The sequence below is a fragment of the Apis laboriosa genome, unplaced genomic scaffold (genome assembly GCF_014066325.1).
Source record: "Apis laboriosa isolate Shangri-la unplaced genomic scaffold, ASM1406632v1 scaffold231_cov149, whole genome shotgun sequence".
NCBI lineage: Eukaryota > Metazoa > Arthropoda > Insecta > Hymenoptera > Apidae > Apis > Apis laboriosa.
The window spans coordinates 569,905-591,874 of NW_025222420.1; the positions used below are offsets into that span (position 1 = coordinate 569,905).

The window sequence follows — 21,970 nt, forward strand, 5'->3', positions numbered from 1 at the left end:
TTCATTTCTATTAAATCTTTGCCAATTAACAAGTTACAATTGTACTATTGGATGCAAGAAGAGACTTAGTGATAATTGTGAGTTTCTTCTTCTTTAGAGAAATAAGAATTTATTGGCAAGTTTAAATTACGAAACATAACTTCAACAGTTTTAAATCTACAACAATTGAAATTTACAGAGTATCCATAAAAAGAAAAAAGAAAAAAAAAAGAATCTAATTAAGCATTTCACTCANAAAGAATCTAATTAAGCATTTTACTCAAAAAAAAAAGACGTCTTTCTTGCATCCAACTTACACTTCTAACAATTATAACCTCCACGAAACATTACATTTCAATCTCATCTGAATAATTTAAAGAAAAAAAAAACTATATTTTCTCCAACATCATCACGAAAAAAGACAAACCAAAATAAAAACTCGATTCTTCCATCTTACAAACATGGAACCGAAATCATTCTCGTGTTGGAATCTCTCTCGTCAAAGGACCGAAATTGACCATATTGTCCACGAATAATCGAAAGAACAATCGATCAAGAACTGGCCACCACGCGGCCAAAACTTGAACCGTAATCGCGTCCAAGAGTCAAGAGTCCCCTTCGAAATTAACCATCGCCCTCCCTCCCTCCCCTCCTCAACCATCCTTCAAGAAAGATTCAACATCCACGCGGATATACACACCCTGTCGTGTGTACCCATCCCGCGCGGGGATATCGATATTGAAACGTGAAAAGAAAAAAAAGGTGAGGAGGAGAAAAAAAAAAAAAAAAGAAAGAAAGAAAAAAAGAAAAAAAGATTCAATCAGTCGCGAAGTTTCATCGCCAATCAATCACCCCTCCTCCCCCTCCCCTCTTCTTCCCCCTCCTCCCCCTCCCCGAAAGCTTCAGAAAGCTTTCCTCGCGCGCGCAGCCCGCACTGGCGCGGCTGATCGCGACGACGACGACGACGCTAAAATGGCCGAGGGGGTGAAACGAGGCGGGGAGGGGGCGAAGGAGAGAACGAGGCGACAGGGTGCGTGGAGGGGGAGGGAGGCGAGCTTTCGGGTTGCATGACCGAGTCGACGCACTGGAAGCTTTCCGTGCTTGCGGCGGGAGCCTCAGTAGCCGTTTGTACGTCGACCGGAAGAGCTCCTCGCGTTTACGTCGGTCCCGAGACGCGCGGCGCGCCATCGTCGACCGAGTGATCGACGAATCGAATCTCGACGTCGCTTGGTCCCAATTTTTTTCGTTTCTCTCTCTTTCTCTCTCTCTCTCTTTTTTTTCTTTCTCTCTTTCTATCTTTCCTCTTTTTTTCTCTCTCTCTCTCTTTCTCTTTCTATCTCTCTCTCTTTCTTTCTCTTTCTATTTCTCTCTCTCTTTCTCTTTCTATTTCTCTCTCTCTCTCTCTTCTCCTCTCCTCGGCTGGATCCTCGACCCTCCGGTGACATTGTCGTTTGTACGGTGAAAAAAGGTGTTGCAAGGGGTTGCGAGCGGTGGATACTCTTTTCATTCTTTTACAAGGAGAAGAAACGAATGAACGAACGGACAAACAAGAGGGATTTTGTAAATTTTGGTGGAGAAGTGTGTGTGAACTTTTTTTTTTTTTTTTTTTTTTTTTTTTTTGGTTTCCTTCTTCTCTTTTCGCTCTCCCCCCTCCTCTCCGGTCCGGTCGAATGAATCGCCGTGGATAGGTGTGACACACGCGGGGGGGAGCAGGAAGTGTTAATATGAACACGGAGCAGTGAACCGTGAACCGCGTATGTGTGTATAAAACCCGAGAGTTGAACGAGAATACGAGAGGAGACACGATGAGAAGTGACACAAGATATCGGGAAGCGCGATCTTCTCTTCTCGCGTCCCTTTTTGTCGTCCTCGCCGTTTTCGTGATCGGTAAGGAATCCCCCCCCTCTCTCCCCCTCCCTCCCTATCTAGTGAAGAGACGGCAGTGATCCATCGCGATATTTATCTTTCCTACTGTTTGGTTTCGATCGTTAAAAATGTGCGCGCTGCAACAACATGGATATTACAATGAGACTTGTAATAACAAATGGATCTCGGATGTTCGATTAAATGTTAAAAATGAAGCACAGATGGTGTAGGGAAGGAAGGGATATCTCGAGATGAAAAATATTTAAATATTTTTGAAGATATATATATATGCATTGGAATCGAGTGATCGTCCAAAAAAGGATAACCGCGAGATGAATGGAATCGAGATGAATTCAAGTGCTTTTTTTTTTTACGATTCTGAAGATTGTTCAATCTTCTTACGAGAAATATTTATTTGCCAATTATCTTTGATCTTCAAGTCGGACGATACAGTGGATGTAGACGTGTGATGAAATTTTATCACAAGCGATCGACGGTTTCCGCGATCGATTTGAAATTCATCGCGTGTTACTGGATGTACATGCACACTTTTACATTTTCATCCTCCCTCCCCGGATAGTAATTCTCTCTTCGACATCGCTACTTCAGTTTTTGCAATCAAATAACTGGCCTCGTAGAACAATCAGCATTTTTCGATATCCCAAAGGGGGAAGAAAAAAGGTGAAATCGTTCGATATCTTCAAATATACAAAAATCTTCGTTAATAAATAACCTCTTTTCCTTTGCCGAAATCAAATTAGAAACGTTCAATGAATCATTAAGGATCGAAAAGGAGAAAAGAGGAAGAAGAAGAAAAAAAAGGAAATATTTAAATCGCAATAAATAATTTCACTCTCTTGTTTTAAAACTAAATTAATCATCATTTAAAAAGTGATTAAACATAAGGAAATATAAAGAAAAAGATGAAGTTTATTCGTTTTAACACGATCTTAAATCTTTATCTTTATAAACAATATCTCTCGTTTATTTTGAAATTAAATAGAGAGGGAGTTTAAAAAACGATTGGAAGAAAAAGAAGACGGCATATACCTTTTAGAATCTACTTCAAATAATCTTCAAATAAATAAATCTTCGTTAAAATCTTTATTAAAAATCGAATTCGAATCGAATTATTAAATTTCTAACGCGCAATTCTTTACTTAAATAAACGATTTCTTTCCAAAATCAAATTGAAAATAATAAATCAAAAAGAATCTGCTGTCCAACCAAAGAAGGAAAACATAAAAACGTATTTCCATCAACATTCTGATGGAAATCTATCCGAAACAACTCCTTTCCTTCCCCCTCCCATAAGACTCGGTGATTTTTAAAGGTTCAATCAGTTTTCGTTGGCGCGCTTTTCCTGGCTGAAAGCGACGGCTGACTTTTTCCAAACCCATTCGTCTTCGTGAAAGTATTTGAAACTCGGTTTCGAGACTTGAGAAATCGCCCCCGGTGATTGTGCCACGTATCCGTGTTTTGATTTAAACCACCAACCTCCAACTTCGTGGATAAAGTATCATGGCAACGACGAGGAAAGAGAGACGTCGAGTGTGTACACACACACACACACACACACACACACATATATACACCACCTTGGATTATTCGATTTTTCGGGGAGAGCTAGTGCACTTGCGGAGAATTTCAAACTACCTTTATTAGATACCTTTATTAGATGTCCGTGCTTCTCGTGAATCTTGCCGAGATATCCATTTGCGGAGACAGAAGAAGAAGAAGAAGGGCCTTTCTACGTCCGTTTCGACACGGCACGTTACACGTTTTCCTTCTTTTGTGCGGGGCAAAAACCACGCTCGAATAGGATTGGAACGGTTTTTTCCCATGCTTGAAAATTTTTGATCGCGGGAAAGAAGAAGAAGAAGAAGAAGAAGAAGATGGAACTAGCTACGTGTATAGCTATCGTGCGCGTTTCTCGAACGAGTTTTTACGCGCGACCAAATGGTATTACGTTTCGATCCGTTCACCTCGAGTTAAAATAATCATTGGTGCTCTACGTGGTTATGCAAATTCGGGGAGAGATCGATAAAAATTGATATATAAGCGATAAAATTATGCGTACGTATGCATATATTTAAAGCAGATTTAAATTTCAAAATGATCGTGTACGCCGTTTTTTAATTCGTTCTCGCGATTGAAATTTAATATTTGTTTCTAAAATATGACGAGTACGAGTAATGTTGTGGATATGTAGAAAAAAGATTGAAATATTATCGAATTTTATCGTGTATTATTTTTAATTCTAAGATGAAGGAAAACTTTGTTTTTCAATTCGATGAGTGCTTATGTAAATGAAGAATTGATAATAACATTTTGTTTTTCGAGTTACTTGTAATCGTTCGGATTATACATTGGATTATACATGTTTGCTTATAGAGTTGAAAATTTTTTATTTAATTATTTATATATATATATAAAGCTATAGATATTTCAATCGAATTAAATAGTTTTTCTAACGAAGCTGAAAAACTTCTTTCTATACGTGATTAAACGAATAGAAATTTTAGAAATTTTCTATTTTATTTTTCCTCCGTTATCCAATATAACATGATGTTCATTCGTTTGTTTTAATCGAATAAAATAGAGTTGGAGAAAAGGAAAAAATCTTTCCTATACTCGATTAAACGAATATAAATATTAGCGTAATTAAGAAAAAGAAATTAAAGTGCAGATTGAGCGAATATATCTCGGAGAAACGAGCTTAAAAATGAAGGTTTTTTAACTTGAGAGCCGGTGCAATTTAATGTAAAAAACATTAATCAAAGTAGAAGAGAGCCATCTCTCCAAAGTGTCTATTAAATAACCTAAAAGAAACGATTCTCTCGAAACTTGCATAATTTCCTTCTTTCGCCATTTAATCGATCGTTCCGTGAAGGCTTATCTTTAATTTTATTTATCTTCATCAATTTTTCTTACGATCAATTAATACAATTTTAAGTAAGAAATTTACCGATCTCTTTATCAACTTCGGGATCAATTTACGATCGCGTCTAGACCCGATTAAAAATTTGATTTCACCAGTAACTGATCTTCAGATCCGGGGAAAATCACGCCATTGCGAATTCCACCCTTTGTATCGCGATGAAGCCATTAACTCGTTATTATAGCGCTAATATTGCCGCTCGAAATTGTTGTGGCAGGCGGCAATTAATATTGAAAGCGAATGAAGATTGTAATTACAGGATGCTAAAAAAAAAAAAAAAAAAAAAAAAAAAAAAAAAAAAAAAAAAAGGAAAAGAAAAGTGAATCGAGAAAATGCACTTGTGTATTTATCGAGGATCGAACGAATTGGTCCTGTTGGAAATTATTTTATAGGAAATACATTATGGACGATGAAGAGAATCTCTTTTTCGATGTTACGTTTCTTGTGTTACGCTTTCGATATTACGTATCGATACATCGATAGATTGGAAAAATGCGTACACGATGATTTATATTTCGCGAATGACAGGGAGAAAAAAATTTCGCTTCCTCGTAGATCTCGATATTTTTATTTTAGTTAAAGGAGGAAAATAAAAAGTGTTTCGTCGCATAATCATTGAAAGATAGATGGTTATTTGGTGGATGTTATATAATGTGGTGCGCCGATACAACTGCAAAGAAATCATTCAAAGGAAAATATAAAATGGAAATTAGTTCTATTGGGGCTTTAACTTTTGATGAAATCGTGTGATGTTTGCATTTGATATCGTCAAATTTAATCGTCTATTTTATATCAATGATAATATGAATTAATTTTTTGAATTATTGATATTAAGCAGTTTTTGAATCGATTCAACAAGTTACTTGAAAACTATATACTCTATACTTCTATATTCTTAATTTTTAAATGAACTCAAACTTGAATTTCTTTAAATGGCAGTCGTAAAAAATAAAAGTATTATTTTATACACCCTTTTTATTTTTTATTTCTAAATTTGATATTTAAATGCGGTATTATAGTACCCTCTTACATAAACCAAGATAGAATCTAGACTTTAATATATTCATAAAAATTCTTATTCGTTGCATTTCGTGTCTTTATGATAAGAGCTCAAATTTTTTTGCTTGGAATTCGAGTGCTTAAATTATTAAATATAATTATTTATATAAATGTGAACACTGAAACAAACAACCAATTTAGTACATAACTAACTTAGTACATAATTAAATATATCATATAGCATAATAGATAGACATGCCATATAGTAGATATAATATTTTCTGGATATTTACTTAGCAACAATGACATTTATAAAAATATTTATTCAATATAAATTTTGTCTTATTACTTTAATAATAAATAGAGCAGTTTTAATGTAACAAATACATTAAATAATAATAATGATTTATTAACAATTCATACATACACAGATATACAAATATTTGTATATATATGGCATATGATATGTGCAATTATGTACTAAATTAATAGTTGTTTCTGTTTCACTATTCATTCATTTACATAAATAATTATTCGTTGTTTTTTCATTAAGAAAATGTTTACTATTCCTCAATTTTCCAATTTTTTATTAAGCAATTTTTTAATCCTATTTTTCGAAAAATGATTTTTTTCTTTTCAATTTAAAAATGAGAAAGCTTGCAGTTTCGAAAATATTGCAACAAACAGAATCGTTGGTAATTCATTAGTACTGTGTCAGAAAAAATTTGATGGATACGTTATATTCATACTCAATTGAATTGTTTTTATTTCATTTTTTAATTTTATCGTCACTTTTTATTTTATTTTTTAATTCTCTGCGCTGAGTATCGTTTTCCGTAATCAAATATATAACAAACTAAAATTTCTTTATATAATTTATTAACTATATTTATTCATTTATCAAACCTGTATATGATTTATTTGATTCTTTACTGTAAACTTTTGCTGAATAATTTAATCTTGATCTTGAAACACATTGATACAATAAATAATTCTTCATACAATTGAAACTGAAATTCTAAAATGACGTTATACACTATTTGAAGTCTATCTAATAATAAATATTATATACTATTATATATTATATCACAACTATATTACTTATAATAAATATTCATTAAATAGATCATATTAACTTAATTCGAATCTACTTATTTATTTAATTAAACAATTCAAAAAAATAAATTTCTAAATTTCTAAATTTCTAAAATTGATTTTACTTCAATTTCAGTCTATCAATTTTCTATCGATCGTCAAATAAAAATCGTCATATTCAAAATCATACATAAATAAAAAGCAACGATTACTTTCCGGCTTAAACCACAAAATTATTTATATTAAACGATGCAATTAATACAACTTGACAACATCGATTCAAACGTGTTGATGACAGAAGAAGATCAAAAAAGTGTTCCTTAGCAAAAAAAAATTCACAGCTTTCATTTCGAAGGAAATATCAATCAATTTTTTCGATAAGACGAATAAAAAAAAAAGAAATATTAACACGCCAATCAATCAGCAACAAGAGAAATAGTTTTTTTTTTATTTCTATCCCAGAGTAATCGTCGGATGACAGGACGAGTCAATGCATACATCCTGATATGGCGAAGGGAAATAAAGTAAAATAACGCGGACAAGTGTGAAGTTGAATTCTTTTAAAAGCTCATAAAAGTTCGAAAGACCGTATATATAGGTCGTGGATCGTTTGTGAACTAATATCACAAATCTTTGAAAAATTTATTTGTCTAGTTTTATCTAATTCGAATTTTAATAAGGAAAATTGTTGAGTTCCGCGAGAAGGAAAAGAAAGACAAAACTGTGGAATTGTTTGCAATGCTTGAATATTAAAATTGGAATTTTATTTGTATATAGAACGATAATAAAATGTATACTTTTCGAGAAAAAATATTTTTTATTCGAGAAGAATACCGTCGGATGTAGAATATGTTTCATAAAAGTTTAATTATTATTATATATTATATGGAAAGAAAACAATTGAAATTTTTATAATTAATATTTTCGAAATTGTGAAGTGAAAATAATTAGAACTATCTATCTGGTTATAATGGTTCTTTGTAAAGTGTCGAGTGATAATTAATGTATATAAAATATGATTGTTTTAAACATAATATAAATTGAATTATAATAATTTTTCGTCAATTTAATAGTTTTATTTTAAATTTATAAAAATTGCCAGTTTTAGAATTCTTTATTCATTTAAAGTTTCTTTTAAAATAAATTATTAATTACACGATCATTTCACTTATTTGAATGATTTTTGTTTTTATTAAGATACTTTTAATTTTAAACTTATAATAGTGAAATCATGAATATTATAATTTTTCATTAAAAATTCACGAAAAAGTTTAATATTTTTATTATAAATTTTCTCTTCTTCTTTCTGGTTAATTGATAATAAATTTTTGAAATTTCTTAAAAAATTCTATCTCATAATATCTCAATTTGTTACAATTATAAATTTTCACACATTTATTTCGAGGAATCACTTAACATTTTTACAATGATTGACATTTTTAAATTGGATGAAAATATTTACGAGTTCATTTACGAATTGTAATTATTATAGTGCCAACGTTGATGGGAAAAGTGTTTCAAACTGAGAGAAAAAGAAGTGATTAGGTCAAGCAATAGAATTTGAGGATAAGACATTACGAACTTCAATCGAAGTAGAAGCAATTTAATCTCAGAAATAGCGGAAAGACTGAATTCCGTCTACATTATGGTAATACTGTACGTAGACACTTAGCAAAGATTGGAAAGTATCGAGACTTGGGAAATGGATTCTTCGTGTACTGTCTGTGGCTAACTGCTTTTCAAGTACTAGCATTTGTACTTCATTACGAGACCAAGCTCATTCATTTATTTCCTCACTGAAATGAAATACAGTTGCATATGTAGATATCATGAAATCTTAATAAGAGAATGAAAATTATATTAAATTATTTATACATTGAAGTAGAACGTAATTTAATATAAATTTTGTTTAATGGAGGAGTTAATTATTAATTACCGTAAAAAGAATAATTAAAACCAAATACTTGTATAATTTCATGATACTTTTAACACACGTAGAAGAAATATTAACATATCTTTTATTTGTTACATTTCTTTATTAAACATGTTAACATTGTATCGATGAATTGAAATGAATTCTGATGTTTAATGTGATATCCTAATGCTATTCGTTAAATATTTAATATTAATTATTATAAATAAGATTTATAAAAAAAGAAAAATTAGGATTTAATAAAATTTCAAGCAATAAACAGCAACAATGACTGAAAACATGAATTTCAAAAATTTTTCAATAATTTATTTCGAAGAGAACGATATACTTAATGAATTTTATTTTCGAAAAAAAAATTAAACACAATTAAAAAAAAACCTATATTAACTATAATATAATATTCATCAAATTCACACATAACAAAATAAAACAACAAAAATTCAGCCTACAAAACAACGAATTAAAAAAGAAAAAAAATAAAAGAGAAACGAAATTAATCAATCAACTCCAATATTCCTTACATTCCGCTAATAACTCTGTGTGCTCAATACAAAGAGAAATTAATCAATAATTGGAAAAAAAAAGGAAAAAACTTCGTTTCGTTTCTCGCGGGACGGAAACGGTTTGAAAGAAGAATGAAAGAAGGAAATTCGATATTTCGTGGAACCGGATTAAAAGAAGAAAGGGAGGGGAAATTCCGCGTAGGAGGAGGCGGTGTAAAGGAAAGATTGTATCGCGGTACACGTTAATTGCCAATCGAATCGAGTTTTCACCGTGGAAGTTGGCTTTAGTTGGATTTACACGCCGGCATAATTAAAGTGTCACGCGACGAGCAACGTTGATAGCGCGTAAAAGTAAGAAGGCCAAAGTAACGGGTGCTCGCCTTTGTTCTTTGACGCTGAGCGAGGGCTTACTTGTGAGAAATTAAGCAATTAAGCCGCGTATTTTACTACCGGAGATCCAAGTCCCAGCCGTGAGCAAGTCTTCCGATCTGAGGAGAGTCGGCTTGCTTGCCACGACCGTGAGTACACCGTGAGCGACCGAGGCTTTATTAAGATATCAGGGAAGATGCGAATTGGCCGAGCGGATCACAGGAAAAGATACGGAAGCGGAAAGATAGTTGTATAAGGGGGAGGGCAGAAGGGAAAGGAGGGAGGGGGAAAAAAAAGAGGATGGGAAGAACTTATGGAATAAGTTATTCGTAATTAAATTTTGCCTATTCTGAAGCAATTTGTTAATGAGTTTAATCTTAATTTCTTCGCCAACTATCGAGCTCAAGTCGTTAAATAATAATCGAAGATATTTGTTCGTCGAAGCTTGAATTAACGTGTGTGTTTGAATATTATCGATTGTTTGAAATTGGAAAGATATATGATGGAAGTAAAACGTTGATAAAACGAGGATAATATAATTTAGTGATATTTTTGTTTCTTATAAAATTTTATTACAATATATTTTTAATAAATAATGTTACGATTATCTTTGGATAAAATGGCGAACGTACATGCTTGTAAAATGGTTGTATTGATTTAACGTTAGCACGTGAACAAGTTGATCTTTTCCTACTTGAGTACAAGATTCGTGTCACTGTTAGTTTAAGCACTTGAAGTATTCAATTCTACAAAGATACATCTTAACATTAACAAAGAGTTCTAAGAGTATGACAAATATCATTCTAAAAATTCTTCGAAATAGTGTCTACTAATTTACTAAAAAAAATATTAATCACTAACAATTGAAATTAATGAAAATCATTGAAATAGTTATTTTAAACTGATTAATAATATCAATTTCCTGATTAATAACATCAATTTCATTTAAATAATGATTTAAAAATTCTTCGAAATAGTGTCTACTAATTTATTAAAAAAGATATTAATCACTAACAATTGGAATTAATGAAAATCTGTCCCGATTAATAATCTCAATTTCGCTTAAATAATGATTCAGAGAAACAAATTGCATTTTCTAATGCATTTCTCTTACGAGATTGTAAATTGTTTCGAATTCTTCTTAATTTCTTTCCCAATCAGTTCAAATAATCGTTCCACTGTAATGATACAAAATTTAACCGCGTACACATTGAATTATTGAAAAAAAGAAACAATCTCATTACAACATCGTCCGGCATAATTACAACAGTTTCTATTCCATTTAAAAAACTATAGAATAATCTATCTGTTTCCTTCATCAAATATAATCTTAATCTATCGGATGAAAAAGAAAAAGAAAAAAAAAAAAAAGAAACTTAGTCTTAGTTGCATTCTCTTCCCCTTAGATTAAAATGAATTTGGACTCGTGCCTGGGAAAACAAGTAGCTCAGTGAATCGCGCAAGTAACATTCGGAGGCTTTCCGTCTATATAAAGGCTAATCTTACTGGTAATTCTGGAAAATCCTATTAACCTAATTACATAACTTGCTTAATAGGGTGTATCTCAAGCTTCCTGTGAAGAATGCGCACCTGTGCCTGTAATTCGTAGCAATGCGCGAATCGATACCGCGGTTCGACGTTTTACCATCAACGGCCTGATTTGTTGCTTGTTGAAACCTATCCCTATTTCCTCTGGTCACGAACGAGGATACACCATCCCATGTATCTGACAGGCGAGACGGTTCAGTTCACTTATATTCGAAGGGAAATTTCTCATCTTCCAAGGATGAAAATCGTCTATTGTGTGGTATAATTTTTCCCTCCCTCCCTCTCTCTCTCTCTCTCTCTCTGCACGAAAGTCTATTGAACAGTGAAAATTACGGTGATCGATGAGCAATGCGATGGAAAATTCGTTTTCTGAGTTTGTGCGTGTATAAAAGGGTGTTCGAGATTTTTTTTTTTTTTCGATTAAACCTTGATTGATATTTAAATGGATGAACTTTCGTATCGAATGAACCAACGTTTTCGTATAATTTTTCTTCGATGATTTAAAAATTAAATTAGACATCTTATTGCTGTAAAATTGAAAAGAAAATTTTTATCTACGTGGAGATAAAGATTATAAAAATCTATTGAAAAACTATATCGCGTCGATCAACGTGAGTAAATGTAAAAGTTTTTTCTGAATTCGAATATTCTTTCGAGTTTCTTTTGATTGAATTTTTTTCGTGTGCATATGTATCTATGTTTTGCCTGGGACACCTTCGTATAAAAATACATATTTATCGTCAGCAAGTTTATATTGAATAAACGTGTGTTTCCTTTTAATATGGAAAATATTGTTTATTGATAAAATTTGAAATATATCTAGAATTTGATATTTGTATATTTATTCCATTATACGAAAATATATAAAGTTACTATAGTTTGAAAATTTCTTCGAAACAATGTACAAATAATTATTTTTTAAACAAAAATATGACACGCTGAAAATATTTTAACTATTTCGATGAAATTATTAAATGAAAATTATTAAATGTACACACTTCTGCTCAAAAAATTGTATCCATTTATTGCACAAAAGGGGAAAAATTACGAATTGATAAATATTAATTTAAAACAAATTATTATATACTGAAATAAAATTTTTGCTGAAATATACAGAAAAATTAAATTGTTTAAAAAGAATTAATTCAAAAAAATTAATTATAATGAGAAAGATATAAGATTAAAATTACGAAAAAACTGTTATAATTTTGTTATAACAATTTCTCGCGTTTCGAATTTACCGATATTATCATTTATAGGTAGAGTTGTACATCTCCCATAAAATTACGCGATGTTTGTCTCGATTCATCGCGGACCAAGTGCGAGTGCGATAAGAGTGTGTCCTCCTCTAAAATTATACCCTCCCCCTCGCCTTCATTATACGGGAATAATGTTGACGGAAGGAAGAGAATAACGAAGAAAGTTACCGTTTGTATTAAACTTTTGATAAAATGCCTCACGATGGTACTTCCGGAACTGAGACAAGCGATTCGTCCTATCAAACTGGCTCCTCCAACCTTGCAAACGAATCGTTAAGAACGGTGTTATTTTTACATCGTAAATTCAATTGTCTTTTCACGAGGGCATTGCCAAACCATCTCCTCTCAGAATAATGGAATTAAGATAAAACTCTAATAATTTTGAGTACCCACTGAAGTTGAAATTAAATACAACTCGTTCGATTTAAGTAATCGCGAAAAGAAATTAAATTTTATTCTTCTTAATGTCACGGGAAAATTATTTGATTTCAATAAAAAAAAGAAAATGTGTATCGGCAATATTGAGAGAGTGTTATCAAGTTTGATGAATATTTGTTATAAGACTCAACTCATATCTATTTTTCATTGTCGCAAAATTATCGCAAATATAAAACTTTAAATAATTTCTCGAAAATTTAATTATATGATAAAGATAAATGATACAGATAAATATTTAATAAATTTTCTTCAAAATTTTCTGCAGCAAATGAATGAGTAAACTTAATAAATTCCCTGGACACTTATTTAATAAAAATTAAGCAAATTTCCTTATAATTTTCATCTTTATGTCTCAAAAAAGATTTATCATTCACGATGCCTGTTATTTCCTTATTTTCATATTCATATTCAAATAACAAACAAAGTTATTAGTTTCTCAACTTTTAATAATTTCAATAAATATATATTCCCTTCGATTCGAATGAGCAAGAATAATTCAGAATAATCTATACACAAAGTTAATTTACCTAAATATCGACAATACGAATACGAAAGATTGAATACGACCCCTCACTCACATTGTACCCCACAACAAGAAGATTCAGATTTCTGAATAAATATCAAAGTAGATCCCAAAGGAAAACCGATAAGTAGTTGGGATAGAGGAGACTAGCCCGGCATGACACAGTTACTGCATAGAAAAGTAGATACCGAGTCACTTCTCCATTCACATGATAAAGAAAAAGTTGCGAGGGTGGTTCGAGGGAGGAGAGAGTTGGCAAGGTGTGTCATAAACCCTTCGATAAGCCGTTGCTGATTCTTGAGAAACTTTGGCCACGTTTGAAGGGGAATCCTTTAGGATTATCATTACATCCATCTGAAATCCTTTTTCTCCAAACGTTCCGATATCCTCGCTGTGCAAGAGCGGTCGAGAAATATAGAGAACGAAATGAAAACCGGCCGCCTGAATAATCCATTTCAATTTGCAGTAAACTACTTGCGAGAGATAAAGAAATCACGGCGAACGCGTATGAGGAAGGGACGAACGGGTGTGGGAAGGAAGGGGGAAAGATTTAAAAGAACGGTTCGGTGTGTAGATCAGAAGGAGGGAAAAGGGGAGATAAATTTATAGGCCGTGAATCGAATATGTTTGTTCGTGACATTTTGGCGTTTCGCAAGGAACGGGGGTCAAGAATCCGTGTTGCGTGAAAAGTGACGTTACACTATCGTTGTTTAACCCATGGAACAAATAATAAAAACATAATAAAAACATCATAATCGTAGTACTGATACTAGAATTAATATTGATTAATTATTGTAATAAGGAGATATTTTAACAGCCTATTTAATTAATTCTTAAGCCACAGTGAAAACTTAGAAGGAGGAAAGTTGGCAAAAGTGTTTAAAAAGTGTTAAATAAACAGTTTTTAATAAATCACTAAATAAAAATATAGTGGGGAAGTGACTGTTTTAAATATGAAAAAATAAAAATAAAATTAAATAACGGTGAAAATATATTGAAGAATAAAAGAAAAACGACAGTGAAAAAAAGAAAAGAAAAATATTTAATATTAAATGTTTTAAAATATGTTTTAAAATATACGACGATAATACAAATTATTTAATGTGAAATTATTATATATATCTGCGTGGAGATAATATTTTTAACAAATGTGTATACATTTCGGCTGTTTTATTTCGAATAGAATGAGAATATATATATATTCTAATTCTACATTGGGAATAAATGTTCGTACGTCGAATAATAAACAAACAATGGAACGGATATATCGGAATAATGGCAATCTTTAATCGATTACGTCCATGAATAAAACGAGAAACATTCGAAATTAAATGAGAGAGCCTTATGTAAAATTTATGTGACGAATTATTCGCTTATTTGATTATACGAAAGGATGTTCGGTATTACGGGACAATCTTCGTCCAGGAAGGATGGAGGGAAGTGTCATGTGTGGAAGGGTATAGAATACGAATACACAGTGCTTGTCGTACACAAGCTGAAGCTGTTTGTCTTCGAGGAAGAAGAAAAAGGCGAAAAGGAAACGACCATTCTTCAGAAGTTCTTCCTGCTGTCTGGTTTTCCTGGATCTCCAACCTATCACAGCTTTTTTCCCCACTTATCAACTTGCATGAAAGGAACTTGTTTAGAATTAATCAAAGAAAAGGATAAATGTTTCAATTACATTTCACATTTTACGAATATTTTTATACATAGTGAATTTTATTCAATTATTTTTCTTCATTTTTTTTTTCAGTTGAAAGATCGAATGATTTTTTTTTTCTTTTTACAATTACTGCTAGTTTTATAAAAACTATTTTTGCATTATTTTTATGAAATATATATAATTAAAGATGTTAAATCACAAGAATTCAAGAAATATATCATCGAATAAAAGTTTGGCGGATTTCATAGAATCCAATTGAAAAAAGAAATTTAGGCCATTGAAATAGAATAAAAGAAGAAAATTAAAAAAAAGATAAATAGAGAAGAAAAAAGTGACTCAAAATTTTCATACAATAACATATCCCTTAAATTTCTCATTTACTTATTCATTCAAACACACAATCACAAATAAAAAATAATCATATAAAGAGATCCAGGAAAACCATATATAAACATCAATTATTTATTATTAAAAATAATTAAAATTTCGATCAAAAAAAAAAAACATTCTGAAAAATAAGATCTCTATTCGACTGATGAAAACTTGAATGATGAAATCTTTAATCGATTACGTCCATGAATAAAACGAGAAACATTCGAAATAAAATCAATTTCTACGGAAAGAGGAGAATCCTCGCTTCTGATAAAATTTGAAATTTCTATTCATACCTGTCGGCGCAAAATCATGGCGCATTTTCTCGGTAGCATTGATATCGGTATCATTGTATCGAGTCAATGGGCTATCCATCTGGTGCGCAGTTATCAATTTGCTAAATTGCAAATCGATACGTCGAATTCCATGCTTGGTAATATACCTGACCACGATAGCCGTCGGATACGTAATGATCCTTAAGGTACAGTCGATATTGACCCGGCGGGCGTCGCGGCGTCTCGACAGTAACCGAGATTACGACTCCTGCCACGTTACATCTTTAGAGCCTTTGGAAAATATATTTTTGAACGGGTATGAGGAACCTAGTCCCCGTGGTAAGCGTTCGTAAAATTGGATTTTACACTTTATAGAATGTAAATTACGCGGCCCTGGTACTTCGAAATGGCGAGATTCACTGTCGCATAAAGTTAAGTCTCTTGGAAGAGGTATGGGGGAGGGGAAGCCGCAATGCTAACAAATATTTCAATGCGAAGTTCATTGAAAAGAGAAGGGGATAAAATCTTCGGGATATCTATTTTTCATTATTTCAAAAACACGTCGTATTTTAATATATTATCTATAAAATTTTTGATTAAATAATTTTATAAAAGTTATATGGATTTTTTTTTTTAATCAAAAGCATAACGAATGAACGTATTTTGTTGAATGTAAAAAAAATATGTGATATTGATCCCTGATAAGAGTTATATATGTAAATGTGATTAAAAAAAAAATATGGTAATAACATTTTATTAACATAATGCTGCGATATTAATAATTACGATGGATATGGATAGAAAAAATTATTTTATTCTATTTTCTCAAATATATATGTTATTTGATTATATTATAAATGTCCAATATAAATAAAATAATATTTTTATTTTTTTCAAAATTTCTTGCTCTTTTCAATTAACGTATCTTGTAAATTTTTTTCTCGACGTTATCTTATATTCATACCTATTTAAAAATTAATTCTCAGAATGAATACGTACTACGTTAGAATCAAGAGAAATTAATGTATTTAATGGAATAATGAATTTTTCGAAGTTAACATCTAAAACTAATTTAACAAGTAATATTATCCTTTAATTTTATCATAAAGATTTTTGTTCGCACCTTAATTTTGTCTTCATTCTATCTTTTAAACAAGCTTTAAGGCTAATTAAGCTTATTTTATCTTCCTTATTATTCACAATATTATATGGAATACAACATTAATTAATCTAATCTCACAAAAATTGTATCTCTGAACATCTGAACACTCGACCAGTCTTTGTTAATGTAATTAAACGCTGAAATATTATTTACTATCATATACTATCTATGTATTTAATTAATGTAATTATGCTTATTAATTAGGATAGAAAAGATATCTTTTATTATCGATCATTAATAAATATATAAATCAATTACTATAAATAAATAAATAAATTCATAATTATTATACAGCTAATATATAATATATTAGCTAATATAATTTTCAATGATAATAAAAGATTGATTTAAAAAAGATTGAATTATGCCATACTTTATATATTTTCCCTCAATCAAAATCGTATATATTTTTTACGCATATGGAATGAAAAAATTATGGAAAAAAAAAATCAACCGTCTTCCATAATTTAATTAAAAAAAAGAGCAAACTCAATATCTTAATTAGTTTCCGAGCTTGCAACACACTTTACGCGAATCATATGTTGTATAATAATAAAAACAAGATAACAAATAAGGACGATACAATTACGAGATAAAATCAGAATAAATTACCATTCCATCAAATTTAATTAATTCCTAATTCCAACAAATTTCGCGCGGCAATGGTTAATTAATCAACGATTAATCCCAACGGATTAATCACACGATTAATCCTTATATGTTCGACGATTTTCTTTACCTCGTGAAACTCAATTGGCCGAGATGATAAATTTGAGGGCGGCGATATTTATTGCTGGTTAAACGTACTTTTTCCATACTTTTTCGTACGTGCCCGTTGAATGAAGCCAATGGAGCGAAAACTTATCGATTTGCCGGACCGAGAAGAAGGAGTAGTAACAATAGTTCGACGAATACAAATGTACCGCTCCCCCCTCCCCCCGTCTCCCTAGTTTTAATAGAGAGAGACACCGCGTAGATGAACTTTCCACGGATTCGTAATTTCCAACTTAATCCAACATGGACGAGGACACGAAGAAAGGTATAAATTCGCGTTTAGAACAATCGGCCATAATCGGGGCTAATATCTCGCTTCGATGAAATATCCACCTGCCACTGGGACCAGTGTGCCAAATTACAAATCGATATTCGGAATTTCGTCCCCGCGATTCCAACCTTCTACGTAACATCTTGAAGGATTGACGCGGATTCGGAGGAGGAGAGGAGAAAATTCATCATCGTGGAGCAAAGCCGTTCATCAATCAAAATTATTTTGAATTCCATTAGGCGGAAAACGTGGTAATTAATTTCCTCGAGATTCGATATTTTCGTCTAATTACTCGGTTGCTCGCGTGAAACGGTACGGAACGAGGGTAAATAGCAAAGATTTATATATATATATATATATTTACTTTGTAGCGAAGTTAATCCTTTCACCGTTTATTTCGGAAGAAATTTTGTATGGTAAAAATGTCAAGAATAATTTTAGTAAGATTATTATCTTAAATATATTATTATAACGGAATTTAATTAATATTTATTGGTTTATAGAGAATATCTGATAAAAAGTACCCGAAAATATTGATTCTATTAGAATCAGAAAATACGATAATAAATTTCCTAGATTAAATTTACTTATTCATACGAAACGAGTGAATTTAGCAAAGATTTATTACGGTAAAGTTAATTCTTTCGTAATTTATTCCAAGATATAGATTCTGGTTTAAGAATCATTCTAATAAATATCTTAAATTTTATCATAAATTTCTTTTATATGCAAATTATCTAATTATCTATCATTTATCTAAATTTTATCGTAGTTATATTTTAACGTTTGAAAACTTGTACACCGATCTTTCTATATAAAGTTTCTCTTCACTTACACTTTTCTTAAATTACATTTATATTTACTTGTTCCACTTTTCCGACAATGACTCCTTTAATTAATCTTTTTTCGCAACGTCACGTATGCGCATACATGAATAATTATAAGTTATTTCCTCCGTTGAATTCTTTCTTCTTCTAATTAGACATCGATCAGAATAGCTCGTCCCAATTGCAATTTATATAATATCGTGAATTGATCGGTCGTTGAACGTTGAATCACATTTCATCGTGCAGATATCCCTTATTTCATGGAATAATTTCAGGATAACCTTCCATGGCAGAGGCGTTCAAGATTGAAATTACAGCCATTCGTATCCATCAAACGTCAAGGAAACGTAACATTTCCTGTATAAAGTCGATTTATCTTTTCGATAGGGTTCAAAAAGAAAAAAAAAAAAAAAGTAACGTTTTCAAGAGCAGAATTCTTGGTTCAAATTTTAGAAAAAATTTATAGCAAAGCATAGATAAGGATAGTTTTGTTTTTGTCTAAATATGCTTTGATATTTGTAATTGAATTAGCAATAGAGAAATATTACGATAGCAATTAACTAATGGTCAATTTAATTTTTTAATTATAAAAAGGAATTTTGATACATTTTATTCTTTCTTTTTTTTCTTTTTTTAGGTTTATCATTGCAAATTAAAATAAGTATATATATATATATATGTGTCTGTGTGTTAAAAATTAATACATTTTTCGTTAAATTTATTAAATTGAAACAAATTATATTTTTGTATCTAATATAACTTATTATATTTTTAAAATATTTGAAATAGTGTCATAGTGTGAAGAAAACTATGAACTCGATATTGCTTCGTTTAAATAGCACATTTATATGCATACGCATATATTCTGCAGAACTTTCTGAATTGTTCTAACCCGTTTCAATGTAATCAATAATGCGAGAACATAGGAAAACTTTAATTAAATTCTATCTATGAATTTCGGCTAATTCCATCTTTTTTTTTTATTTATTTCAAAAATATGTTCGAAATACAGTAAGACGATTTCATTTATTTGAATTTTATTTATTGGAAATGAAATTTTTGATAATATCTAAATAAATCAGTTTTTTTTTAAATTGCATTTCATTTATCTGAACTTCTATTATATGAATTATTTATCTCATGCAATCAAATAAATGTATTTTCTGTTCCAGATCAATCATTAAAAATATTCGATATTTTTCATTTTTTTTTTTTTTAATAAATACGAAAATGATAAATAAATTCTGAAAATGAATTCTAATAAAAATTTATTAATATGTGTTTCTTTTTATTTTCTTGATAGCATTACGCATTAAAAATAAAAAATTAAAATTAATAAATTAATTAAATTAACGAAAAAGAAAGAAAATCTCAATTCATTATATATTAAATAATTTGAACTATTTTCTTAATTAAATTATTTTAATATAAAATTGAAATAATTATTTAATTAAAACACATATTTTATCAACATCTTTTGCTTGAAATATATTCATCCACTACTCCACTAACAATAGTATCCCAAAAACAATTTACTAATTATAAATTTATCATGAATAATATTTAGACTGCCTAGATTGCCGATATTTATAAATTAATACAAAAAAAATTGAGTATATAATAATTTAAAAAAAGCACACGATATAAGAAAAATACAAAAAAATATCCAAACCATCGAAATTCCATTTTTTTAAAATTATATTTATAAAAGCCTTGACTTTAAAAATTCCTCTTATGATATAGCATCGAAACAATGACGAAAAATAATATTTTTTACATGTAACGACACTCTAAATATTTCCATCCTAGCACGTTGAAAAGTTACCACCATTAACCGATCCTTCGTATATATACACACGCACATACTCTTCCTGCCCAAAGAACAGCCATGTAACTCAATTACAGGATCAAACAGCGCGCGCTCCCCCGTCACTGTAAATCACAATCAATTCTGACCAAGATGGTATAATGATCCTCGAGGAAGCGTTATGGATCGGGCTACTTCAAGTTAAGTCATTTTTCCGTTAAACCGGTTTACAGTGTCAAACTTCTCCTACTGATATATATATATATAAGATGGAAGAAGGATCGATAGCTGGCCGTGCTTTGCTAAAAGTCGGCCTGATCCAGGGGGGATGGCTTGGGGAGAGAGCAAGCACCGTGGATGCGGGCTGAGTTTCATGGAAGCGATACCTGTTAAATAACGTTCCTCGGAGGAAGCGCAATCGAAGACGTTGGGCAAATTCGATCAAGTGTACTCACGTAAATCCTCGTTTCCGTTTCAAGCGATTTTGGGGCTCAACTAGGGGTTTGGATCGACGATTCCGCCGGGATAATCTGCGTAAACTGGGCTCCGGAATTCGATACGTTTTCACCGATCCGATTCGTAAATGTACGACATATCGTTACAAATTGTCGCCGATTAACGTGATTGAAATGGTGTTACATTGGAATTTTAATGAGTTTGGAAAGCAACTGTTTCGTTGATTCTTTGGTGATGTGGGAAAAAGAGGTTTTTTAAAAGTCTCGTTTAAAATTAATTCGATTGTTTTTTTTCTTTTTTTATTTATAATTTATTTTTTGTAGATTGAATTCGATAAGATATTCCCTTGCATCTTATTTTAGATATTATTAATAATTTTTTCTATTCTTTTGGAACACGAGCAATAGTATAAATAAACATCGAATGAAATCGAATAGCATCCCCTTCGTGCCAGGGGCAATATGTAAATTCATTCATTTTTGGGGATGAACATTATCCTTTTATACTTGATTTCAAAATACGTTTGAAATGTAAAATTACACGCAAAGGAGTACGATTATTTACAATTCTAATATTTATCAGTATCACATCGGTGAAACAACTAATTAAAATTATTATATTATTGTGATACTAGTTATTAAATTTTGTTACACGATAAATTTAACTTGTTATTTATATTTTCACACGAGTTTATATTTTAATATTTAAATTTATGATTATTGCATTCGTTATTAGAAATGTTACAAGTTTTCAAGAATATACTCGACTTTTATACTATTGTTTAAAAATTAACAATGCTTAATCGAGTATTCATCTAATTAACTTAACAACGAAGAAACTAATTTATTTATTCAGAATAACATGTAACCAACATTGCTGGTGCATTACACGTTATAATGATATTATAAAA

The 21,970-nt window shown here is 30.8% G+C and overlaps 1 protein-coding gene across 2 annotated transcripts in view; it reads left to right on the top strand.

Moving 5' to 3' along the window:
• Positions 1 to 1,128: 1,128 nt before the first annotated feature.
• LOC122713162 overlaps positions 1,129 to 21,970 on the top strand; it is a 61,126-nt gene continuing 40,284 nt past the window's right edge. Inside the window, exons 1-2 of one of the 2 annotated variants that reach the window (XM_043933362.1) lie at positions 1,129 to 1,209; positions 1,448 to 1,866. In XM_043933362.1, the coding sequence (XP_043789297.1) occupies positions 1,785 to 1,866 (82 nt within the window). In that variant the 5' untranslated portion in view covers positions 1,129 to 1,209; positions 1,448 to 1,784. Of the gene's footprint in view, positions 1,210 to 1,447; positions 1,867 to 3,788; positions 3,922 to 21,970 lie in introns of those variants that run through there. The other variant, XM_043933363.1, reaches the window with a different exon arrangement.